Here is a 27,203-nt window from a genome sequence, read left to right on the forward strand (position 1 = left end):
GTCTGATGCCAGCAGTGCCCTGCCTCATGGGATACTACAAGTTCCAGATACTGGAAGATTGCGGCCTACGTAGATTCATAGACGTTAGGGTGGGAAGGGACCTCAATAGATCATCGAGTCCAACCCCCTGCATAGGCAGGAAAGTGTGCTGGGTTCAGATGACCCCAGCCATGAAAAAGACTAAATACCAGAGTGGTGGATCCAGACCCTGTGAGTCTCAAATATGAGCATCCACAATGTAGAACCAGTTTAGTAAATGTGGGGCTTCAGCTATTGGTGTCCACCTCAGTAAAGCATGTATCCAGCCTGGCAAGCTGCAACCAAACGGGGCAGGATAAAATTGTCAAGACTAAGGAACTCCTGTGATACAAGGAGCGCCATTTTCCTCAAGGACTTGGGCATCTTTTGAGGATTTTACTAGCTAGTAAATGCAAAGCGTATTATTAGGCCTAGGAAATACCTTGTTTCCTTCCTCTATGGCCTCTAAAAACAGTGAATCTTCCAACAGTTTGAAACTTGGCTGGAATGGATGCATCTCTGGTGCATTGCTTTATACAGGAGAAAGTTATTTTTAAATTAACAATGGGGGAATATAGTTTGGCATGGACTCAGATGGCAACTAGATTTGGAGAAGCAAAATGGAAATGATTATTTTGAAACTAAGTCTTCCTCGACTTTTTAGTTTCAACAGTAGAGTAGTGGCTTGTTCTAACTGGCTTAAAGCTGTTCACTGAAGTAACATTTGTAATCTTCCAGGTGGAGTACATTATCATGGAGGCTCTCCAAGCATGAAGAGGTACCCGCAGTGTCCCAATAAGAAAAGAGGTGCAGTCTTCTGCAGAAATCCTTCCCCCTACCCAACACAGTGCAGCCTGTCAAGCGGAGCGGTTCTCATAACCTGACCAGTCAGACCAGTCCAAATGACCAGGGCAAGGCAATGGGAGAACAGACACATGTCCTAGGACCCGCCAAACAGGCCATATGTTGTAACGCTGGTCTTTGGATGCGAATAAATGCAATTTTACATGCATGTCTGGGCTAGGGACAGACATTACACATAAACCGGTTTAAGTGATCAGAAACTGGTTTAAACCTGTAGCAGAACTTAAGTTCAGTGCACATAAAGCAGTTTCAAAAGGGCCCAAACCGGTTTGAGATAAACTAGCTTGAATGTAGTATCAGACTTAACTGATTGAGCTCAAACCAGTTTATGCAATTTATCCTAGACCCCTTCCTGGTTTCAGTTAAACCAAAGTCCCCCAGCATCCCAGCATGCTCTCTGGGCTGGGCTCTCAGCTTCACCAAAGCAGGGCTGGCCCCACCCCTCCACTCCCCAGCCACAGCAGGGACACACGGGGCAGGCAGGGGTGGGGGTCTGGCCAGACGCTGGCTTTGGAAGGGAGCAGGGAAGAAGTTTATTCCCTGCCTCCCTCCCCTGTCCCACCAGCACAGACCTGCACTTCTCTGCTGGCTGCCCCAGTAGTGGGGGCATGGCCAGCCCCAGCAGTAGCCTGGGCTGAACTGGCCAGGAAGAGGTTTAATTCCCTTCTCCCTGTCCCACCGACAGCGACCCAAGGTAGGGTCCACCAGGAACTCCCCCGTCGCTGCTGCAGCGACAGAGCCAGGCATGGCCAGACACCAGTTGGCATGGCTCCTAAGGCAGAGGGGGCAGGGAGGGGGATTCCCCTCCTACCCCGGGGGACCACAGCCAGGATCTGCCTGCCCTGACTGCTGTCACTACTTGCTCCCTGCTTGGGGCTTGAAATAAGTCGAAACAGCTTTGAAATGAAACACCCAGTGAAATTTTGCACAGCCCTAGCGCCAGCCTGGCTACATTGCACCCTGCTTCCAGCAAGCACCACTCAAGGCAATCCTTCCCATTACAACTCTGTGGCTGTAATTCAAGCTCAGTACCTGCACCCTCATGGGATGCACGTGCATACCTTAAGCCACCCTACAATCGCCTTAAGGTTTCAAAGTATACCTTGGCCTCATAACTAGTTAAGAAAACTTACCTGTACTAGGCAATTAGTTTTTGCTGGCCTTGCACGTGACAGCAGAGAGAACCCTGCAGAAGGGGCTCCGGTTATTCAATGCCAGTCTAAGTTGTCACACCCTGACACTTGAAGTTAATGGCTACCAGAGCTGGAAGGCTCAACAGCAGACTAAGATGTGCTGCCTTATGCACTTTATGATACAGCAAGCTTGGTCCAAACCTGGGTGCGGTGCAAGTGGAAGTCATGTTTCAACACACAGTAGCAGTTTAAGGTACATTTATGCCCTGGGTGTACCACGGCTGGTGTCATCCAGCTATATGCAACAGCAGACAGAGACGAGGGGGAGAGCAGTTTGCCCTGGAAGCACGTGCAGGCTGGAGATTTGAGGACACAATAACTACGGCTCAGATGCCTCCTCCAGGTGGGAACGCTGACACGAGAGCCGCTCCAAGTTTGGGCTTAGGGCACCAAGTGGAAGGAGCGTAGTTACAGCTCCCCACAAGCGCTGGCATGACCAGCTCTGCCTGGGCCTAGACCCCATGGAGGAACAGAAGTGGCTGATGCACACTAGCCATACTGTTGTGCAGAGAGAGAAGACCCATGGGACCCGGTACAAATCCAGGCTGAAGAGCTCATGAGGAAGCTACAGCCAACAGCCCTACCCCCTGGCTGAGATGATCTGCTTTGCACGGCGGGGCTGGACTAGATGAGGTCTCGTCCAACCCTAATTTTCTGATCCCATTCACCTAGGTTAGCACTTTCTTAACCAAGTGAGAGATTGTAAGTGCACCTGTTACCCACCTGGTGGGGTGAGAGGGGGGTTTCCTGACCTGGTACATTTTCATGCCACCTCAAGCTCTGGTGTTGCGAGAATTGCAAGGTGGCAGCGTCCCCGTCACCAGAGCAGCTTGAGGAACCAGACCCAGGCATGGACCAGCCCGCTTGCCTGGAGTTGAGCAGTCACCTCTTTGTCGCTTCCCTTCCCTCTTGGTCTATTTAGCCAGCACGCTGCTTGAAGCACCGATATTATTTCTTCCCATGGATCTGTACAGTGCCCGACGCCATGGGGCGAGGGTGAGAAACGGTACAAGGCAGATGTAGAGATGAGAGCATCCAAATGAAAAATGACCCCAGCGGACAAGACAGCGCAGCTGGAAGGTTGCTCAAGCCAATGTCACAGGGAGCTCGGTATACTGGAGCAAAGCCTCAGGGTCTGATAAAACAAATGTGAATGAGCTCCTCACAGATAAGGAAAGCTAAAAGGAACACCCTCTTTTCCCCAAGGGCTTCATACCTCCATTTTATAACACCACTTTCAAACAGAGCTAGTTAATTTAACCCTCTTCCTTCCCAACCTGCTAGAACCAACTCCCCACCGGATTTTAGCACAGCCCAATAGCATATACTGCACCTTCATCAAAACCAAGCATAAGATGTTCCTCAGAAATGCTAAGAGCCAAATTCTGCAGTGCACGGCTCAAGGCCCCTTGGACCTGGGAGTCAAGCCATTTGAAAAGGCCATGGAGGGGATTCTCTTTTGTTTTCGTTGTAATCATACTTGGAAAAATTTCTGATGATTTTCCAAACTTCCTCAAGGAACAAAAACAAACAAGCAAGCCACCCCCCGCCTCCATATCGCTTCATCTCAGGGTAGAGATGTTCAAGGAATTGGATTCTAGTTGGAGCCCCAGGGTTTGCAAAGCCAGACTAACGCTAGGAAGTCAACTGCTATCTCTGCTCCAAGTAATATTCCTATTATTCAAGCCTTCATTTTCTGCCCACTAGGTATTTAAGGCAGGAGGGTGATGACATGAGGTTTATTTATCCATAGACAAGTACAACAGGGCACTGTTAAAAATTGACTGGTTATGCACAAAGCTGCCCAGGCGCTCTGTTTAGCCAGTGTCCAGTCACCGTGTAAACTATGACACAATACTAGTTATGGATGACAATGGCTGTGGTTCAACACCTGATAATCGTAAGAACTTTAAACTACTACAATAAGATTTTTATGGACTGGCTGTCAAGATTTCCACCTTCCTGGCAATCTTGCATTCAAACAAGACCTTTCACAGCAGACATCTACCGCTTTTGCAGTTGATCACGCTGGAACAATTGTTAGCAGAGACCCCTGCCATTAGGGGCTAAAGCGGATGGATTACATGATTAAACGTAGCTGTACGCAGGATGCTACGAACAGCCTGGCTGCTGCATGCCTCACAGTGGGAGGATTTTACAGAGAGGAAAGGCCGAGGGAACTGGGCTTCTTTAGTCTGCAACAGAGAAGACAGAGGGGGGATTGAATAGCAGCCTTTAACTACCTGAAGGGAAGCTGCAAAGAGGATGGAGCTGGGCTGTTCTCAGTACTGGCAAATGACAGGAGCAAGTTGCAGCAAGGGACGTTTAGGCTGGATAGTAGGAAAAACTCTCACTAGGAGGGTGGTGAAGCACAGAAACAGGTCTGCTAGAAAACTGGCAGAATCTCCATCCTTGGAGGTGTTTAAGGCCCAGCTGGGATGGGATGATGTAGCTGGAGATGGTCCTGCTTTGAGCAGCAGGTTGGACTAGTTCGCCTCCTGGGGACCCTTCCAGCCCTCATTTTCTGATTCTATGATTTCAGAGAAGTCTTGGCTTTGCCTAAATTTTAAAGGGAAGCCCTCATACTTTCCTCAGTCAGATCTCTTACCATGGAGGGGGCCAAACAGTATTTTAAAGCAGAAACAGAACAGAGATGGCTCATGAAAGTACCCTGCAGGCTTCTAATAGCATGAACATGGAGAACATACTTTAAATCCCAACTTGCAGCGTCCTTGATTGAGGGAGGGAGATGAGAGACGTGCACAACATAGCACTTAACACGGAGCTAACTGTTATGGCTAGGACTGGACACCTCCAGGTAGCCTGCATTGCAGACGTGAAGCCTTCATGCAAGGATACATCCTTCCCCAGCCACCTCCAGTGAAGGCTCAGGAAGGAGAAAGCATGCTCCGATGCAAACTGAAGTGCAGCTGTGCAGTACAATCCCATTACCCGAGACCGCCCCGCTCCGAGACCAATGCCCAATCCAACTTCTCTGGAGACAAAATGGCACCTCGCTCACGGCAATGGACAATTTGTTCTTTATTGATTAAAAATTAGAGATACATGCAGTAAAATACAAAGTCAAATCAAGAAAAAAAAAGGCGGAATATTTTACATCTTTCATTATAATCTACAATACACCAAAGTTGTGAAGAGGAACCTGTTTCATTAATAGAACATTATCCTTAGAGTATCAACTAAATTAAAAAAAAAAAAAAATATTGCCTGCTTCTAGGTTTGGAATTTAGTAAAAAAAACTTAAATCCATCTGTGACGTTAGGAAAAACAATCTTTTTAAATGAACAGCATTGGCACTTACTTTAATCACCTCAGAAACCAAAATAATCTAGCACTGTAGCATCCCAAGCAAAATGTTGGATCACTACCAAGAAAAAGGTCTAGAGATCTAATATCAAATACACTAGAGTTGCTTTTTTCATTTATTTAGAAAGAAGGGGGGGGGGAAGGAGACCGAGGGGTCAGTGTGAATTCGTGCTCTGTACTAGTCTTAGATCAAGGTGGGGCAGGATTCATTTAATAAATAGATACTGCATTGTTTCATTTGAGCAGTTTGACTCCTACATCTCTCAGCACCAGTGCGCAAATGAACAATGAGGTATGCATGGCATGCAGGCATAAGTAAAGTAATACTGTACCAAGACTATTGGGTCTCCATAGTCCAAGTAGCTCTTGCCCACTGGGCTTCACGGAAGTGTAGTCTGCAGCCTGCTCTTCCAAAGCCAACAAGTACTTACAAGAGAAGCCACTCGGGTGCTGTGTGTCACACAAAAGGCGGCAAAAGTGCCAGGACTTGTAACACGCACACACACGCACGCGCACACTCGATCCCCAAACTAGCTACCTGTTATTCTGTGGAAATCTGTGCCGTGCGCTTTCCACTCGGGTGATAGGTCTCAAGCTCAGAATCTGGAGGCTGACGGGGGAGGAAGCAAGGGGTCTCTCACCCTCTTCCCCTCGCCCCATGCCAATGCCCTCCCCTTTGCACTGAGCAAGTAACAGGGTTGTGCTTATCTGGCAGTGCCAGCTGGGAGATCTCTGATTTTAAACTACAGGTTAAAGAAACAAGTGCAGTATAAAAAACACCATGCAAAATTTAAGAGAAGCTTCCATAGCTGCTCATAGAGGAAATATATAAATATATATTGTTCAGTAGAAGACTTGGAAATAAAAAAAGTCCTAATTGAACCCAGTTGTCCCATTTTTAACACTTCATTTCTGTATGGTTTGCAATGGATGGAAAGAGAAAGACATTTCCATAGCTCTGTGTTAAATTACAGGCTTACAATTTAAATGTATAAAACACTTTGAAGCCAAGAGCAGATACAAAGGCCAAATGTGAAACAGTAGGAAGGGGGTGGAAAAAAAAGATCAACACCATTTATTATTCACATATTGCATTACAAGTGTCTTTTTAAACTCAAAGTATAATTTATATTATTTATGTAGAAATTCAAATTCAAAACACCACATACAAAGAAAAACCTAAATACGAGTTAACGTGGTTTCAGCAACATCTTGATCAAAACTTGGCCGCTTGGACTGAGAAGTGATCTGAAAACCCAAGCAATTAGTGCAGGAGGGACGCAAGGTCCAGAGATTGCTTGCCTAGTACTTTTCTACTGGCAGTTTTTATTGCTGTAAAAACCAGAACAAGGATGGTTCCACATGTACCTGTTTGCAAAGAACATGGAAGTGCATGGAGGATTCTCATCATCAAGCAAAAGGTATTATGTTTTAAAGAATAAAATTCAACACATATGCTTTCCAAATGCTGAGTGGTATGGATTTTCTTTTCCCCTGTCATGTTTTGGTATTATTGATCACCTGCAAGAACAGCCTGTGGAGAGCGCTGCCTCGCAGCTCTGCTTTAAGAAGGATTCTACAGCCTCATATGTAGTCCAAGGACACCCTCTGAGCGAGAACCAGCATGTGAGAAATGAAGATGATCTGCCCCATGCCATAGGTGACGCCAACGTGGAACAAAGCAAAGAAAGAAAGAAAAATTAAGGCTATCAGCAGTTTACAAAGGGGCAGAAGAACTGATGTTTGCTCCTAGGACACTGATTTCAAGGAACCTCTCAACAGTGAGATTAAAAAAAAGGAAATATGTTAGCCCTCTTACGGTTAAGGCTCGGCTCACTTTCTTAGGCACCAGCATTCAAACCAGCTGGGCTGCAACAACACAGCTGGCCAGAAGCCAGATTTCTAGCATCCCAAGTGATCAACCAACATTTACACTGGTATTTCAAATGCAAAGAGAAGCAGGTCTAACAGCAACATTTAAAGTCCCTTCAGTGTTAAGCGTGTGCAAAGATAGCAAAGGACACACATGAAACTGCATGTCAGCAAACATGGAGGCTAGCTAATTAGAGCAGTGGAACCCCTGTTTCGTACTCAGTAGTATTTTCTTTTTCTTTCCTTTAAAGTAAGGCAATAATAAAATGAACACGCAGGCAATGAAGTGTTGGATCTGCACGTCTGAGATGAAGGAGATTCAAACACGGACAAGAGTGGTTTACAAAAGCTGTAAACGGCATTGGTAATTTCAGGAAGGTTTGCAATCCTGTTTAGGAAAACTGTTAAAGCTCCTAGAAAGGGGGCTGCAGTTCAATTCTTTGGCAGTAGTGGTTTGTTTGTTTTTTCAGGCCAACAGAAGCATTAGAAATATGCACATGTGGATTCTCAGTGGGGAAACTGCCTGGCGCTGTAGTTTAGCTGATGCTGAGCTGTGCAAATCCTATAAGTTTGCCATCATCAGGAATATCGGAGCCTTCGACGCCAGATGCCTGGAGCACAATGGGGGAGAAAATTGAAGAGTATTATGTTATGCATTATTTATAGCACGATGAGGCATGGCAGAGTCTGGGGAGGGAGCAAGGACAGGGAAGCCCTAGGTTGTATTCAGCAGATGGCAGTATTTACATTTAAATATGTGCATCTTCTGGTGCTGAAGAGCTGGGACTGAGTTTTGCCAGGGCTCACTCACTACACAGCTAATGTTTTAATTGGGATGAAACATGCACCCAGTACTCCTAAGAATCTCCTGTATTTACAGTGGCTCACCTTCACTCTCATCAATACCCTTTCTTCCCCACCCCCAACATTAGCCATTCTGGATTTCACCACCTCTTTGCAAGAATCCTTCGCTGTTGCCTTCATAGGAAAATCAAGGGCTTTCCTAAACCCCCACACACCCCTTTACTCGGCTTTTCTTACTCTCTCTTCTGTCTCAAAACGAAATAGCCAGGAACCTGCCCATCTCCTGTACAGAAGGAGTCCACAGCAGCTCTAAATCCACCTCCTTGGCCAAAACCTTTCTGATCTGCCTGGACACGTGGTTTTTTCCAGAGCAGATAACACCAACATAATATTTCAATGCTCCTAGTCACTAGGATGAGGGAAGTTTGCCATTAAATGTTTACACATGTAAACAACAATTTGCTTAATAAGGGAGCAGGAATAAATACCAGTCTGAAAGTGACGGATCTGTTTGCCTGGGGCTCTTCCACGATTTTCTGCAAATTAGCTGCAACTGAAAGCACACACAACCACAGGCAGGCATTAGGACAGTCAAGGTTACAAACAACCCTCATTCTTATCCCAATAGACCAGGGGTTTCAAACATACAGCCCACAAACCAGTGCTACCTGGTCCACAGGGCTTTTGGATGGGTCAAGATTTCAGCGGCAGCGTTAGTAGGGGTGGGGGCTGCTGCTGAAAATCGGAGGTACACAGCCCCGCTGGGGATGCGTGTCAACAGCAGAGGGCAAGTGATGGCTGCATTAACCTCCACAGCTCCCTGACCCCACTCAGAGCAGGGTCCAGATCTGGCTCAGGGGTGGTGATCTGGATCCAGCATCGGGGGGCCAACCAATGACACCACTGCACTGAACCCTTGTTTCTTCAACCTTACTCATACTAAGCAAGCTTTAAAGATACAAGGGCTGGTGTATGAAATAGAGTCCCATAACTAGGCCAAGGACATTTTGCCTCATTTACATCTTTCATTTGTGCAACTGTTGTGGCTCAACTCTGAAAAGCAGTGTCCTTCCGAGGGGGCGGTTTTGTGCCCATTTTGGGTATTGAGTCGTCTGAACTGCACCTGTAACTTGGGCTAATGTCTCACTGGCAGTATTTCTGGGGCTGGTGGTTCAGAACTAAACAGTGGACTGATAATATTCACCAACAACCATTAGGGGTTAAGTGAAGCCACTGTTTCCTCACTAGTGACACTTGCAACTGTTCTGAGCTCAGGTTCCTATAAACACAGTGTCCAAACCCCAGTGCAGCCATTACACTGACTATATCCCAGCTTATTTCCATCTGTCCTGAAGTTAAAATACAAAGACCATTTTCTCCAATATTTTGTCTGAACAGTTTATGGGCTTTGAGAGCCATGGAGCTCAAATCTGCCCAGTGGCAAAATTCCTTTGGAAGTAATACTGAGCACAGTATAGGGAACAGAACAATTCCAAGAGAAGCTTTCCCTAGCCTCTCTCTTCTCCACATGCAAAGATGGCCCAAGACAGAAATATTACAGGAACACTTGTAATCACCTATGACTAGATCTCTGCCATCCACAAGACCAGCCGAGATGAGTTCCTGGGACACACCGTCAGCAGTATCTGTCGGGGCAAAGATAAGAAACATTCAGTTCACTGTACAGCAGGTCTTGAACACCATATACCGAGTCAGACAAGAGGGGTATAGCTACATCACTAAAAACAAGTTTCTCACTAAGCCATATGGAGTAGGAGGCAAACATCTGGAAAGAAGCTATGGTCTCTAGCTAAAGGGATGGCAAATATTACAGTCTATGCAAGACAGACATGATGAACATAAGTTATGTGAAGACTGTTTCACCAAGTTACGTTCTCTAGGTTGCTAATGAAAGCTTTGTAATTTAAAAATCTTAAAACGTGCATGTCAGAAGAGAAATTTGTGGCATCAGAGAATCTAGAAGTCACTATCTGGTCATATTATGAAACAACAGCAGTGAGTCTGGCTCCATTTCTAACCTAAGCATGGAACAGGTTAAGACACACGAAGCAGGCTCGACTGTCAGCCAGGCGACTGGCTGACATGTGTAGCAGTTGACGAGTCCTGCAAGCCCCGAGGCCGAGAGCTTTCCTTTTCCCAGACATGGTCTGCAGCTGCAAATGTTTAACAGGTCTCCTGCACAGCACAGATACGAATAACTGCATCTACCCCAGTTCCAATTAACAAGGAACAAGCCTTCATACAGTGCAGAACAGCTAGCAAAGCAGAGTACATCTTGCTTAGAGAGGTGAGAACAGCTAAGCCAGGCTGTTCAGCACAAATTAGCTGTGATTTGGAACACACAGTGCTTTTAATGTAGAAATCAACTGTATTTGGCAAATAAAGTTTCACCATTAAATTGCTGCCCAAATTACCCACAGGTAACACTGTAATGGTAGATATTCAGGCAAGTTCAAGGTCATTGCAAGAGTTCAGTCAATGTGCCCCTTGCCTCTGCCCCTCAATCCTAGGAGACAGATAGGTATTATTTTACCCCATTTTAATTATCCCAGGGTCTTATGGGAACACCCAGAACTTTCAAGCTTGGGGAGGTAGCCTCGCAGCCTGCAAAGTAAGTATTGAGGCACAAGAAACCCCAATGGCTTGTGTTATAGTGGTTTTATCTGCAATATGGAGGCAACTATCCTGCAAAACACCAGTGCTAGGACATTTCAGGGGTGTGGGTTGTAGCAGTGTTGGCCTAAGGACATAGGTAGACAAGGTTCTTTGAGTAAACCTTTTATTAGACCAACTCAAATAGTTGGAAAAAATTCTTCTTTGCAAGCTTTCGGGTATAATTACCCTTTGTCAGGCTAAGGATGCATCTGCAGTTGGTCTGTGTTCTTTCTGGATGGACTGAATAGTAAAGCAGCCAGAGGCTGGTATTCATTCCACCTTGATCCAAGCAGGCCGCCTGCTTGTGACAACTTATCTCTAGCTGCCCAATGACCACACTGTCAAACTCTGAGCTGGGTTTTTATTGATGGTCAAATTTTCATAGTTTCACAAGAAGGGATTTATTTTAAAAGCGTGCTCCATGCCCGTATCATGGATGTCTAGATATAAAGTACGCTTTTAACAAAGGTGGGCTCCACCCTCCCATCTACTCACCTCTCCCTGGGGTAAACTCAAACCGAATGTCGTTGAGTTCTTTCTTTGAATTTCTATGGAAAGAACAGAGCATTACAAGAATTTAAAGACATGGAAGCAGGTGTTAGGCAGAGCTCATTCCAGACTGCTGAGGGGCTCTGAAGTCCAGTTAAAAGGCTTCTTTCAAAATTCAGCTTTTAAAAAGTGGTAAATGGATGTTTTCATTTCAAAAGATGCCAGCTACCTTTATCCAGAACTTTGAAGCACACAGTCCCTGCAGAGGGTGGGGTGGTCATCTCCTCCTCCATGAGCCCTGCCAAGCTCTGACACAGCCAGAGCTTCTCTCCTGTATCTGAACCTACTCATGTTGGCAAGGGAATCATCCTTGGAGTCTGCCCTTGTGAGGTAAGGAAGTACCCCCATTTTGTAGGAAAGGAAGTGAAGCACAGAGATTAAACCATCTGCTTGATGCTGTCACCAAATTTGTGCCAGAGTTAGATCGCAAGACCACATTTCTCCCAGCAGCCAAAGCAAAAGCCTCTTGGGAGGCAAAGGCGGTTCTTTACTGATATTGTTAATATTGCCAATTTATCTTGTGTTTTAAGTAGGTCTTTTATGTTCCCAGAGCTCTAGAGGGGCTCTGTCTACATTAGGGAAGGAAGCTATAAATAAGGTGATATTGTCATCTGCTGAACTGGAGAAAGGTTTTGTTTTTCAGGCTTACCACAATTACATAGTCATGCTTGGATAAGCCAAACAGAGCTGTTTAATTACTCCATGTCAGGTCTCTTGAGCAAACTGCTGGCAGCTACTCACGCGAGTCCCAGCAGGGCAACAGAGCATTCCAGCACAGCTGAGACCCTCCCCGTGAGCCGAGGTGCCATATGCCATCCTCTTTAACGAGGCACATAGGATCCCAGGACTCCCTGAATCCCAGAATTCAGTCTTACCTGATCCACACACAATTTGGAAAGGACCATACAAATACCAGGGTACCTTTCAGGCTCTAGGATTCACAAAGCTTATAGGAGGGAACGTTAGTATGGAGAAATTTGGCCCTCCCAGCTGGGGGTCAAATGATGCTTTTCTGAGTCCCAGTGAGGGAGAGGGAATAAACTCCAAGGTAGCAAGCAACATATGGCACCAGCCACTGCAATCAGGGGAGAGGCAGATAGCCTGACCTCCTACAAAAATCAATGACACTGTAGAGCACTTTGTCAACACTCCAGTTTCACTGCACCCAGATGAGTAGGTAGGCACACTCATCCCCGTTCTACAAATGGGGTTCCCTGGAGAGTCATTTAATCAGCTTCCCCATTTTAGTGATCAAGCCAAGATTAAAACCCAGGGATTGTCTAGCTTTGCAGCTCATGCCCCATCCACTGGTTTACAAAGCCTGCTTTTCTATCAGTTCCCCCAATTCATAGCAGTGGGCTTACCTTAACCTTAGTACAAGACTGATTGGGACTTTTATATCCTCTTGTGCTGGGGCTGGAGCAGGTGGTACCTACAATAGGATTGAATCATTTTTACCGCATTTTACACACACACACACACACACACACGTACGTACTGGATACCATACAACCCCGGAGTACTGACAGCACAATGAAAACCAGAACATGGTGGGAGCTAGAGGACAGGTGAACTGTATCGGAGTAATGTTTAGAATAAATGGCCTTATCTGAACTGTTTCCAGGCAAAATCTATAGTACAGCATTTATTTTCCTGTTAGATATACCGGACAGACTAGAGGCTTCTGGAGTGGTTTCCAATGCTTTTCCTGCATCAGTTTGAGATAATTTTTAAGGCAAGGTTACAGATTTAAGATTTTTGAACTCATGACGGATTCCCCATCCCCCGGTTCAAATTCTCTGGCAGGTTTTCTTTAAAGATACAGGGCAAAGTTTTACAAAGTGTCCAGATGACTTGGAAACCCAGCTTGCAATGGAACCTCTGTGCTCCTAAACCAGATGGAGTGTTATTTTATCTACAAGCCAGATAAAACATTTCAACATTATTAGGATGATGGCTTGCTTTTATTTGAACACACCATGCTGAATGTCTGATTACAGAAATCCAACTGAATGGATTTAAAAATATTCTAGAACTGGTTTGATAGCTGCCTGTTTTGTATTCTGAAAAGATTGAGTAATAATTGGTGCCTGCTGTCTGGTCATATTTCACTCAGTTTAGTCATGTGTCCAGATGTTTATAGTCCTCGTGGTCCTTTTTTTTTTTTTTTTTTTTTTTTTAAGCGAACGGATATGCTGTTTAATAATAAGTGGCTTGTTCTTTCATTGTCAAAGTCTTGGTCTGCATTTCACATGCTGAGCAAGAGGCTTTAACTTGCACCGGGTGACAATTTTAAGCACAGAAAATTTCCCGAAGTCCTTTTCATACCTCAACCACACTCCCTCTTCTGCATAACATGAAAATTAGGTCTTGGCTGAGAAGTGGGGAGTTACACCGAGCTCTATCACTGACATATGCAATGAATTAAATGAAATTAGTTAAAACTAAACTAAGATGAAATTAGATGGTTTTACTGCAGTCAGTCAAGAGCTGTTCCTTTAGACTATGGGCTGCGCTCACAATGAACCATGGTGTTTCCACCAGCCCTCAACACTCCTGAAAAACCAGAGTCTAAATGCCCTCTTGAGGTGTCCATGGCTCTGATTCAAGCACCAGAGCTGTAGGGCAAGGCAGCCAAGTAAACACCAACTCTGAACTCCACTATTTTTATTGAAGAGTAACAGGCTATCAGTAATGGGTTGTAATAAAATGAAGATGGGTTGAGTGAGAAAGAGTCTCTAGGAAAGAGAAGCCCAGAGTGCTAGTTTAATGACCAACTACCAAACCTCTTCCCCATGGGTTGGCCCACAGATCATGCCAGATTTGCTCTCTCCAACATTAAACGCCTCTTTCCAACTGCAAGCACAAACATTACCGTCTTTTATATGGATGTACCATTGCCATTCAGTAGTCTGGCAAGCTCAGCTGCACTGCAAGCCAGGCAACCACAAGACAAGTTCCAAATATCCCAGGAATGGTTGGTTTTGGCAGGTCCTCCTCCTCGATCTAAGAAGTCAATTTACTTCTTTACCTCCTAGACACATTCTCTTGACTGGGCCTTGCGCTGAAGCCTCTTACCTCCCCTCAAGGCTCTGATGCTACTAAGAGGTCTGCTTGGCTCAGAGCCCTGTCAATGTTCCTCTTTAACCACCAGAAACAAGGCAGTTTTTCCTCTGCCATCTGTTATTATCTTATTCCTTCCTCAGAGTCTAGCAAAACAGGGTCACTGCATGACCCTAGAAGAGAAGGAGCTCCAAGGAAGAGCAAGTCCCCGCTGCACTCCCCCAAAGCCACCAAGATGAATTATTTAGCCCATAAGCAACAAAAGATGCTATTCACCATAAGCTGCTTTCATGACATTAGCAAGCTCTTCAGGTGACTGACTTCACACAGGTGGTCTACTACTAAACTGCATGCTGGGATGAAAGGTTTCCAGCCTTACCTGCCCCGCTGCTGGAGCTGCTGCGGGAGCCTGAGTAGGTGGAGGGGCAGCAACTTGAGAAGGTTGCGCAGGTGCTTGTCCTGCTGGCTGAGGTAGTTGAGCAGGGGTCTGTGCTGGAACGTGGAGTAACGGGCCGGTGGGCTCGGCTGATGGGAACAGCTACAAGGAGAAAGGGGTTTAAAATTAGAAAGAACTGCATGGGGAGCAGGCAGCTGTGCAGGGACTGCACGAACGCCCCACTTGCTGAACTATTACACAGTTTATATCCAAAGGGACTTCCATGCCTTCAAGGCATAAAGGAGCCACCTGGACGGGAGATAAGGAGCTCTCTGAATCTCCGCATTCTGGGAGAGGATTAACCCTCTCCACCCTGAAATGTTTGGCCTCTGTACTAGTGACGTTAGACAAGAAAGTTGTCCTATAGCCACTTTGTGCAGCACCCTGTGACACAACCAGTCATCATTCCTGAAAGACAGAGCCACATCCTAGAGGCTCAGTTTTCTGGGAACGCAAGCAACATTGCCGTTTCCCAATTGCCAAGCCATCAGGTCAGCTTAGCCTGCAACCCTATGAAAACTGGTTTGAAATTCCTCTCAAAGGGAACGCACATGCAACAAAGCAAATTTAAATATTTGTAGATCATTATCTGCTTCCAAACAAACATGACTTGAGTATTTACCGAGATGTAAGAGTCAGGTACTCAATGGAGAAGTAATTCAAACCAAGGACTCTTTTAAAAGTACAGCATCACTGGGACTGGAGGTATATTTAACATTTTAGTCTCTAGTTGATTGAAAAGGAAATGGCAAAAACCTGAATCAATTCTCCAGGGGAGAATGGTAAATGCAACATGAATTACTGTAGCTAAAAGCTTTTTGAGAAGCTCATGGGATTTCTTCACAATCGATTAAAGTTCTTGGCTACAACCGGAGTTAGAACAGGAGCATCTAATCCTAGATAGCCTGGTGTGTGTTGCAGAACTATCACCCTGTATGCCTAGAAAGGAAATCAGTAGTACTAGGAGAGGAAAGTCAGCCAGAAAGCTCTTTTGCTACTAGATCAGAGGTCCTGGTAACATTTATGCACAGCTCCAGCTCCATTCCCTCCTGGACACAAGACACATGGACGCTCCATGCTCAGCCACGCAGCAGCATCCCAGGACTGGAGCTGCGGCTACGGCCGCGGCATGGCTGGTCAGGAGCCAGAGCTAAGAGCATACCCTGGAGGGAAGAGAGCCAGAGCTAAGAGCACCTACAGCCCTGCTGCTTTCCCTGCTGCAGCAGTAGGAGGAACGAATTTAAGACAACCCTTCAATAATTAGATTCTATGCATGGAAAATTATAACAAACTAGCCAACTGCCCGTCATGAATGACACCATTTCAGGGAGGCCTTACACGCCCCCACCACTTGCACTTTGAGGTCAGCCACGTAAATCAGGGGAGGCAATTATTTCAGGCAGAGGGCCACTTACCAAGTTTTGGCAAGCTGTCAAAGGCTGCATGGGTAGCTCTGCCCCTTGGCAGGTGCCCCACCCCTTGGTCACCATCTTGTGACCGGAAAGTCCCCACCCCCTAGCCCCTGACCTTGGCCACCAGAAGTTCCCCCCCTTGCCCCCAGAAGTACTCCTTTCAGCAAGGGGTTGTGCCATCTCGAAACCAGCAAAACACCAAATTATATTCTAAAAGGGAAACATCTAAAGCATTCACTAATTTGATTTCAAAAAATATTTTTGTCCCGATTTACACGCGTTTGTGTAATGTCCATAGAGGTTTCATAGACATTATAGACTTCATAGACATTAGGGCTGGAAGGGACCTCGGGAGATCGAGTCCAGCCCCCTGCCCAAAGGGCAGGAAGTCAGCCGGGGTCATAGGATCCCAGCAAGAGAAGCATCCAGTTTACTCCTGAAGGTGTTCAATGTAGGTGCTTGAACCACCTCTGCTGGCAGGCTGTTCCAGACCTTGGGGGCTCGGTCAGTAAAGAAATTCTTCCTTATGTCCAGCCTGAAGCGGTCTTGCAGGAGTTTGTGACCGTTCGACCTCGTCATCCCTTGGGGCGCTCTGGTGAACAAATGTTCCCCAGATCCTGGTGGTCACCCCGATAACCTTATAGGTGGCCATCAGGTCACCTGAGCCTACGCTTTTCCAGGCTGAAGAGCCCCATGGCTCTCAGCCTGTCGTCGTGAAGTCTATTTTCCTGACCTCTGATCATGCGCGTGGCTCTCCTCTGGACTCTCTCAAGCTTCTCCACATCCTTTTTGAATTGGGAGCCCAAAACTGGACGCAGTACTCCAGCTGCGGCCTCACCAAGGCCGAGTACAAGGGGAGAAGGACATCCTTGGATTTGCCTGAGAAGCATCTATGGATGCAAGCCAGCATTTTGGTCGCTTTGGTAGCCACAGCATCGCATTGCAGGCTTGTATTCACCTTGTGGTCAGTTTTGACCCCCAAGTCTTTCTTCTGTAGTGCTAGCCAGCGTAGCACTGCCGAGCCTATATGGATGCTGCGGATTTTTCCTCCCAAGGTGGAGAACCTTGCATTTTTCGGTGTCAAACACCATAAGGTTCTCATCCGCCGATTTGCTAAGCCTGTCCAGGTCAGCCTGGATCACCCTCCTCTCTTCTGGTGTGGATGCTTTGCCCCAAAGTTTGGTGTCATCGGTGAACTTGGCCAGTCCACTCCTGACTCCAATGTCCACATCATTAACAAAGATGTCGAACAGTATGGGTCCACGGACAGAGCCTTGGAGGACCCCACTGGTCACAGGACACCACGACGATTGACTTCCATCAATTACTACCCTCTGGGTCCGACCATGGAGCTAACTTCCCAGCCAGCGGACCGTGGTGGACCCAAGGCCACAACTGGCCAGTTTTGCCAAGAGGCGATCATGGGATACCAGATCAAAGGCTTTTTTGAAGTCAAGATATACAACATCAATCTCTTCTCCCTTGTCCAGTTGATAGGTCACCTGGTTGTAGAAGGAAATGAGATTGGTCAAGCAAGACCTCGATCTGCAACAAACCCGTGCTGACTATCCCTCAGGATGTTGGCGTCGGCCAGTCCAATAAGGATGGCCTCTTTAATAAGCTTTTCTAGGATCTTCCCCAGGATAGAAGTCTGGCTGATGGGCATAGTTTGCTGGATCCACTTTCCTCCCTTTCTTGAAGACAGGTACCACACTGGCCTTCTTCCAGTCTTTGGACACTACACCAGAGCGCCAGGGGTTTTCAAAGATCCGTGCCAGACGTGATCGCACAATAGCTTAACATGAAGTTTTGCTCTTGTATATTGTGGGGGGGTGGGAATAGGTATGTGGGGTGAGGGAGCATGTGAGTGAGTGTGGATAGGTGGGATGTGGGTGGGTGTGGGGTGAGGGTGCCTGAGCTGTGTGAGGGGGGTGTGCATTTGGGGGTCAGCATATATGGCAGTGCAAGGGGAGTGTGGGTGCATGTGTATGGTGGGAAGTGTGTGTGGGACTCATTCTATGAACACATGCACCTACCCCCACCCACTCTGTCCCTGGTTGCCCCCACACACCCAGCCCCTGGGTCTATAGCCAAACCCACCCACACACTGCCCCTGGCTGCAGGCACATGCACACCCAACACCAGATACACACCCACCCCCACCAGCTCCGTGCCCCTGCTCCTGCAATGCAGCCAAGCCACATGGTACCAGCAGGTAAGGAATACAATTGCTGGGGTGGGGCGGGTTGCGCTGATCAGTCCTGCTAAGGCTCCTCCTGGGTCCTATTGTCCCTGACTCCTATCAGCTTTGACAGGAGCTGGGGCAAGTCAATACACAGTTTTAAAGCATAAGGGCTCCTTCTGACTCCCTGCCTGAGGGGGCAGGGCCCGTGAAACCAACTGCCGCCCGCCCTCTCCGGGGTGCATGTGCAGTTGGCCCCCAGCGTTATGGACAGACAGAAATACTAAGCCTTTTATTATCTTAGAATTTATAAATCTTTCACATTTGGAATCTAATTTTCGGGGGGGGGAGGGGGTCATCTGAAATTTGAAGTCACCTTGTTTCAGGTAGATATGGTACTTACTGAAGACCTCTTTTAGTGTATCTGACAATTAGTCAGATCAGCTCCTAAGAAACTGTCACTTCCTCTAAAATTGTGTGGATGGGAGGAAAGAAATAATAGATTCAAACTCCAAACTGAAAATCAGTGACAATCATCTTGAAGACCTTGCTTGACTAGAAAACTTGAGAAGATACTCATGAGAGAGGTTGGACAGAGCAACTAATCCACCATCCAATACCAGATATCTCTGGGATGTGATAAGTGAAATTGAAGAAGATATTTCCCATAAAGATTCACCCAAGTTAGTGGAAAGAGACCTCTTAGAATTAAAAAAAAAAAAAAAAAAAAATTGCCAATGACTCAACATCTTGGGAAGTTTCCAAGGCTTGGTGACATTGCTTTAGAAGTCAATTTAAAAAAAAAAAAAATACATTCCTTGTAATACTACCAAAGACTAGGAAGTCCGATACAAAGAAAAACATCTTGCAATTAGAACAACTTACCTCAGAATTCTGTAATGATTCTTTCACTCTGGGGGACTATAAAAGAAAAAAAATCTGGTATTATCATCAATCGTTTGACAAAAGCCTTATTGGCTAGCCACAAGCTATCATGCATCCATGTGGACTCCACTAAATGCACATCAATGTGTCTGTGTTTTTACTTTCATCTACATAGTAAAATGCAAACCACCAATAAACACACATCATTTGTCAGCATCCTAGTTGCATTAGACTCCACAGAAACAGTCATCACTTGTTACTTAAAGAGCAGATTTCTACATGGTAACATAAATAGAAACCATGACAGTTCTTTACTGGCATATAAATCTACTATTAACAAAGACTACTCTGTTCAGATCCGGACTGAATTAAGTGCACTAGGATTAAAGTTTGCTTCAGGCAACTCCAGCTCCTAAAAAGATAAGCAAGGCAAATCAATTTGGAACTTCACTAGAAAACAAATCCCATTCTCTTCCTGATATATAAAACCTTCCCTCCCAGGAATTAGTTTGTGTAAAACCTGCCTGCTTAAACACTGCCACGTACAAGCACAAAAGGATAAAAATGTGTACATGTGCACAGGGTTGTATTTGGCAGCAAACAAAAAGAAATGCAAAAAACTCTAGAACTCTTGCTTCAGAGAACATATATTTTATAAGACCAACTAAGAAATCGCAAAAAAAAAAAAAAAAAAAAAAAAAAAGGTCTTTTTCTGAAAGTTTGCGGAAAGAGATAATTTTTTGCAATATGGTCTAATAAAAGATATCATCTCTGAAACAAGGAGTTCTGCACTTCTACATGTGTGTGCGTGCACACAAACACACACACACACACACACCCAGAGCCTTATATCCTCTCCCTAGCCTGGAGGCTCTGCATTAAGCTTTCCATGATGGCAAGGAGAAACTCTGTAATTAATATACAAATCTGGTAGCTCAAGAGCATGGACCATACTAGAACATACAGATAAAGCAGTGGTGGGCAATTCTTTTGGGCAGACATTATAGACTTCATAGACATCAGGGCTGGAAGGGACCTCAGAAGATCATCAAGTCCAGCCCCCCGCCCAAAAGGCATGAAGTCTGTTGAAGACCGCATTTCCCTCTCTGGCACAGGGAAGCAAGAACAGCCCCACAATCCCAGACTAGAAGCCTCTGCTAGGCAAGGGGCTTCTGGTTGGGAGGGGTGGAGTGGGGTGGGGTGGGGCGGTCCTTGCTGCTCGGTCCTGCTGATGGCTTTTCTTAGGTCCTACTGCCCCTGGCTCCTGTTGTCTTTGACAGGCAGCCAGAAATAAATAAATATTCATTTTATACATTTTTTAGGGGCCCCTTGGGCCGGATAGAATGGCCTGGCAGGCCAGATCCGAGCCCCAGGCCATATTTTGCCCACCCCTGAGATAAAGGCAGTAGTGTAACTAAGGGTAGGCAAGCAGGGCACCAGCCCCAGCCACCTATTTAGTGGAAATTGCATTGCTGGTGTGTGGAGAGGCCAGGTAGCAGCAGTGGCAGCAGAAGCCTTCAGAGTCTTCTGAGTCTGTGGCAAGACTCTCCCCACTATGCAAAGCCCCCTTTGCCCACCTAGGCACCAAAATTCCCAGTTATGCCTCTGGCTAAAAGGTGTCCGAGCAGAAGAGGAGCTAAGCCTTGCCCATCAATAACACTGAGGCAATACTCATTCATTAATCGCACAGAAACAATGCCGCATTAACATGTTCATCAAGATTTTAGAAGATTTAAACTACCCTAAGGCAACCGCTAAGCTGTGAAAGGTCTGAGCAACTGGCACCACCATCAAACTAAGAGGACAAATGTTCCTAGGAAAAAGCACCTCAGTGTTCTCAGCCACAGTGGAAGCAGTAGATACATTCCTTTTTTTTTTTACTCTGCTACTGGAAAATAAAACAACTTTTTTTTTTTTTGGTGCTGTTCACATTATGATTGCCCTCAAGAAAAAACTCAAGCAAATGTCTGTGTCAGGATGTCAAACTCGTCCAGGCCTATGGATCAGATGAGGGTTGCTGGATTGGGACTGACCCTCCTGTGCTGTGCGCGGCAGCGCTCACAGTGCTGGGCCCAGCTCGTGCTCCACATGCAGCACATGCCACCCCATAGCGCAGTGGCCTGGGAACTGGCTCCAGATCAGGCTCCAAGTCACCCATGCATGCCAGAACCAGCACCCAAGTCCAGTACGGTGGAATGCCAAAGGCAACCTGTGCACCAGACTCCCTGTGCTGTGTGTAGCATGGGGTGCAGCCAGGCACCAGGGGTAGAGCGAACCCTGGGACTGATGCACAAGGGGCTGGGCTGGCCACACATGCTGCACTGGGTACAGGGGACCAAGCACAAAGCACACTACACGTGGCATCCTGTCACATTAGCCCTGTTTGCAGGTTCTGACACTGCCTGATTTGACCATGCCTAGGAGGTAGCGTGCAGAGCTGGTCTGGCACAGGTGCTGCATGCAGCATGTGCCCCAAACTGACCCCATCCAATGTTGCATGAGGCATCCTGCACATGTGGGGCTAGGGACTGTCCCATGTCATATGTGGAATCAGTCCAAAGACCCACAGCCTGGATAATATGGCTCCACAGGTTGGATCCAGCCCAGGGGCCATATATTCTACATCCCTGGTTATGTGATAAACATACCAATAGGAAAGAATTGGTTAAGGATGAAATGGTGATGGGAAACTTGGGAGTAGACATACTAGAACTCATGATTCAAAGATGGATAAAGCAGGAGGTTAGCAGCATTAACACTGGATTTCAAGAGGGCGGATTTCAACCAGCTCAGAAATAATAGCCCAGATATCATGAGAGGACAAGCTGAAGGATAAATGGGGCCCACAAGGCCTGGCAGTTTCTAAACAGCACAGTACTGGAAGCTCAGCAAGAAGCTATTCCAACACAGTGGAAGCACAAGAATGGCCGGAGACCAGTGTGGCCATACAGGTTGCTTCTTGGTGCCTCAAAAATCAAAAGGAAAAACATGCAGGCAATCGGAGGAAGGGCAACAGTCACTAAGAAATCATACCAAGAAAGAGATGAATTTCCAGGAACAGAATCAGGGAGGCAAAGATACAAAAAGTGAATTATATCCAGCAAGGGGAGTTAAGGACAACAGGAAAGGGTTCTATAAATACGCTGGTCAGAAAAGAAAAACTAAGGGAAGTATGGGTCCATTGCTGTTAAGAGGGTGAGCTATTAACAGAGGATGCAAAAGGCAAAGCTACTAAACCACTATGCTGCCTCAGCCTTCACAAAAACAGCCACAAAGAGATGACTAACAAAAAATTATATAAACAAGGAAAGGGAAAGGCCAAGGGTCATGATAATGAAATGGAGCATTAGAAAACTTTTGATGCATTTGAACAAACTTAAGCCAGCAGAGCCTGAGGCACTTCATCCCACAGTTGGCAATCTAATCAACTGACCACATATTTTTTGACTGGGCAAAGATTATAACAATTTTTATGAAAAAGCTAGTAGCTTTCTTAACAGAAATAAGATTTTTGACATTTCTTAATGGAAAATTTGTGCTTTTTCTGTGTGTTATTCGGACCCATTGGGCCTTCTTTGTTTTTTGGGGTTTTTACTGGTCTCTTTTACTGAATTTTAAATACCCAACTCTATTTCATCCCAGGGTTGTAACAGAACTGGCAGAAGGGATCTCAGAGCCCCAGACAATATTTACAAAGCTGTGGAAGACGGGTGATGTTCCAGAGGACTGAAAAAGAGGTCAACATAGTGCCCGCCCCCTTTTTCTTTTTAAAGGGGAATGGGGCAAACAGGCAGATCCAGGGAATTATGGTCAAATACTTGGGAACTTACTGGAACAAATTACAGTCATCAATTTGCAAGCACCTAGAGGAGGGAAGGCTGATCATGAGCAGGCAGCATGGAATTAAGAACAAGTTATATCATAGTGTCACAGTGCTTTGGGTCAGGAGGGACCTAAACAGATCATCAGGTCCGACCCCCTGCCCCGGGCATAAACAGGTGCCAGGGTCATATCACCCCAGCCAAATATCTGTCCAGCATCCTCCTGAAGACCCCCAAGGTAGGAGACCACCACCTCCCCTGGGAGCCCGTTCCAAAGCCTGGCAGCCCTAACCACGAAGTAGTGTCTCCTGATGTCCAGCCTGAACCTTCTTGCTAACAATTTATGACCATTCTTCCTAGTGACCCCAGGTGGCGCCCGGGGGAACAGAGCCTCCCCCAATTCCCACTGGTCCCCTCTCAGCCTCCTCTTGTGGAAATACAAGTTGTGTACTTGTACTTTAGTGAGGGTTTTGATAAAATCTTACATGACCTACTCAAAAGCAAGTTGAAGAACTGTGAACTTACAATCATTACTCATCTTGTCATCTCAACCTCAAGCAAAGGGTAACTATAAATGAATCTATGTCAGAAAAGCAAATTTCAAATGGGGTCCACAGGGGTCTGTCCTGTGTCTGGTGTTATTTAACGTGTTAATTATTTTAATGCCAGGATTGAGAGTTTCTGGAACCAATTTGTAGATAACAACGGGGGGGGGGGGACTGAACACACTGGAGCAGAGGAGCAGAATTCACAGGGATCTTGACTGGTTGGAAAGCTGGGCTAGAAGCAACAGGATGAGGTTCAATGCAGACAAATGCAAGATGCCACACCTAAGGAAGAATAATTAAAAGCAAACATACGTAAGGGAAGATAACTGGATGGCGGCAAAATTGCCAAGAAGGGTCTTGGGGTTTTGATAGATCAGAGGTGGGCAATATTTTTTGGCATAGTGTCAAAACCACCCATAAATAAAGGTATAAGATGCTGGTGTGCCAGGGTGGATGGCAGAGGAGCCATAAAGGGCTTGATCCTTGTTGTGACAGCACAACACTGTTCCCCTGCCCCGAGGCTCAGGTGCCAACCAAATGCTTTCACATGCCACCCTGGCATGTGTGCGGGAGGTTGCCTACCCCTGTGGGAGATCATGAACTAAACATCAGTTAGCAATGGGATGCAGTTGCAATAAATAAATAAATAAATGCATTTTTAAAAAGTTAAAAATTAAAATATATATATATTTGCATGCTCTGGGCAGGGGTGTGCAGGCAGAGGATCATGGCTCTGAACCACACTGTCATCACTGCAAGAAGCCAGGGCAGAGTCACGACCTCCTGTCTGCACACCCCTGCCCGGAGCAGGCAGGCTGCAGATTGCAACTCTGCCCCACCTCCGGTCCATGCTGTCACTGTCACAAGATCCCAGCCCGGCCCCAGAACAGCTCCCCACCTTGCCATGTGCCCTGCCAGCGCTGCTGGGGCCAGTCTCCACAGAAACCCCAGCTCAGCATTATCACAAGGTGGCTGGTGCTGGGGTTTCCATGGAAACCGCTCCCAGTGGCATGAGCAGGGGCTTCTGGGAAGTGGAGCCCACTACCAGACAGACTTTGCCTATCCCCGCTCTATGGCGTTAAAGCACTGAACTGGGATCTAGGAGATCTGGATTTAGTTTCCAGCTTTGCCACACACTCCTTGCATTACCTTGGTGTGTTGCAAGCTCTGTGCCTCAATACAGCTTTTAAAACTTCTCTCAGACAAGGTTACCTTGTCTATTCGGATGTAAACTGTTCAAGGCAAGGCTTCTCTCTTACTAAAAACAAAGAGCACTTAATGAAACAGCTATGGCCTCAAGGGCTCCCACACTGCAAATACAAGCATCGCAAGACCTGTGTGCTCACCCTGAGCTGTGAAATTGCTGCTCTGCCTTCCTCGCTTTCTTCATCTAGTTCATCATCACTCCACTCCCAGCCGCCATCCTCAGTTTTATGAAGTCGCCCGCTGGAACCAGGGACTCGCCGGACCTGCTTGAACAAAAGACAAAGAGCTACCAGACGAAGCAGATAGTTTGAAGCATTAAATGTTGCTTGGAAAAAGCGGTCAGAATGTCCAAGGTGGTGCATAGCTTGGATAAGCTGTTTGAGGACTTGACAAAGGATGGGTAAGCATTAGACTAGACTAATTACCATGCTAACTAATAATTGGTGCAAAGATTAACCTAATGAAGCGTATGAACTGAAACATCACTGCTCAACAGAGGCAGTGAATTCCCAATGGCTCCATCTTGGTACCTTTTTGGATCGTTCAGTAATTGTTGGTGCTCTTTGCAGCATCTTTTCTTGTAGAAATTCTTTATTCTGAAAGAGAAAAATTTCAGTATCAAGTTCACTTTTTTACTGGTATAGGTCATTTATGGCTCAATAGGCATAACTGTGGCAGTAAAAACATTTTGCTAGAACCAGGAAGCATCTTGCACTGTCTGGAAGCTAACATACCTTTGTCTTAAAGTTTCCAAGGGGTAAATAAAAAAAAAAAAAATTAAAAAAGTTACTGATCCTTTTCTAGCACATTAATTTCCCTAAATTGCATGTTAATCCCAAACAATTACAACCCATACTAGAAGACCCATTTCTTAAAGAAATCTTCCCAGAACCACCCACGCTAGCCTTTAAAATAAGCACTAACCTCTCCACTCTCAAAGAAGTGAGAAGCAAACTTCCTATGGCCCAAAACACACCGAATGGACCCAGACCATGCCACGACAAGAAATGTAAAGCCTGCCAGCCAACACTTCTTCACCTCCCCCACCGTAACTACACCCCGCAACAGGACCATCACCATTCCTGGATCTTACAGCTGCACCTCCAGAAATGTAATCTCTCATCCACTGCACTAAATGCCACGATAGAAAATACAGAAGACAAACCAAACAACTGCGTACCGGAATGAACACACACCGGAAATCTATCAGAGACAAAAATACCCAATTACCTGCGGGTGCACACTTCTCACAAGGCAACCACTCTCTTTCCAACCTCTGTTCTAATCCTCAAAGGGAATTTACAAAACACCTTTTACAGACAAGCCTACGAACTTCACTTCATAAATCTACTGGGTGCAAAAAATAAATAAATAAATAAATAATCATGGACTAAATCTAGACACTGGATTTATGGCACATTACAACCTACCTGCCACCCAATAACCCCAGGTAACCTGTCTGCCAGTTATGTTCTATCAGCAGGTCAATATCCCCTTCCCTGCACCACCACCACCTGCCTGCCTCACACCTATTGTCTCCCATCCCTCTGATCCTCACTGCCACGCATTTGCATTTTCACAAACCTACATTTTGCATATTGGCTTGTATTCCATCCAGGAGAACACAAAACAACAGGAGACTCTCCCCACGTCTGAAGGGTGTTTGTGCCCAAAAAGCTTGCAAAGAACAATTTTTCCAGCTATTCAGTTGGTCTAATAAAAGATGTTCATTTACCCAAAGAACCTTGTCTGCCTGTGTCCTTAGACCAACACAGCTACAATCAACACCCCCTGTTAATCCCAAGTACCTTTTCATCAGTGACTGACAGTCCCTCCTGTAAAGTGACATGGGATTAAGAAGTGGAAAATGCCAGGTTTGTGTTCCCTAAAATTCTACTGAATTCCTGCAATACAACTTGTCCCCAGAAAAAAAAAGTTAAAAAAGTTGCAGGAAACAAGTCAGAGGTCTGCAGAATTGTATTTGGCATAGTCCATACCATCAGTTTTCAAAGGCTTTCTATTTCCTCAGCCAACACCAAAGTAAATTTAGCTTCCGCCCTCCTCCCCCCACCCATTTTCCTTTGCTGTCCCAAAGGGGTCTCTTCTAGCCAGCAGATATCAGCATCTAGGGGCAGAACAGTTCAGTCCAATTCTGACCCAGAAATTGCAACAGGAAAAAAAAAAGTTATAGAGTAGCACTGGAAACAGCACAAGCCATTTATAATGTGCTGCATACTGCTTGCAATTTGGACAAAATCTGAACTAGATTACCTCTGAACTAAAATCTGAACTAAAATACCTCTCTCTAAAAACCGCATCTACTTCACCCTCAGTATACAAAACACAT

General features: G+C 46.0%; 1 protein-coding gene across 1 annotated transcript in view; it reads right to left on the reverse strand.

The window, feature by feature from the left end:
* Positions 1–5,100: 5,100 nt before the first annotated feature.
* OXSR1 (oxidative stress responsive kinase 1) overlaps positions 5,101–27,203 on the reverse strand; it is a 127,220-nt gene continuing 105,117 nt past the window's right edge. Inside the window, exons 10-18 of the mRNA XM_090047785.1 lie at positions 25,387–25,452; positions 24,997–25,119; positions 19,282–19,317; positions 14,746–14,904; positions 12,668–12,735; positions 11,250–11,302; positions 9,656–9,724; positions 8,567–8,631; positions 5,101–7,885 (exon numbers count right to left, since the gene is read on the reverse strand). Of these exons, the coding sequence (XP_089903911.1) occupies positions 7,811–7,885; positions 8,567–8,631; positions 9,656–9,724; positions 11,250–11,302; positions 12,668–12,735; positions 14,746–14,904; positions 19,282–19,317; positions 24,997–25,119; positions 25,387–25,452 (714 nt within the window). The 3' untranslated portion in view covers positions 5,101–7,810. The remainder of the gene's footprint in view (positions 7,886–8,566; positions 8,632–9,655; positions 9,725–11,249; positions 11,303–12,667; positions 12,736–14,745; positions 14,905–19,281; positions 19,318–24,996; positions 25,120–25,386; positions 25,453–27,203) is intronic.

The sequence above is a fragment of the Crocodylus siamensis genome, chromosome 5 (genome assembly GCF_052110815.1).
Source record: "Crocodylus siamensis isolate JL-2025a chromosome 5, ASM5211081v1, whole genome shotgun sequence".
NCBI classification, from domain to species: domain Eukaryota; kingdom Metazoa; phylum Chordata; order Crocodylia; family Crocodylidae; genus Crocodylus; species Crocodylus siamensis.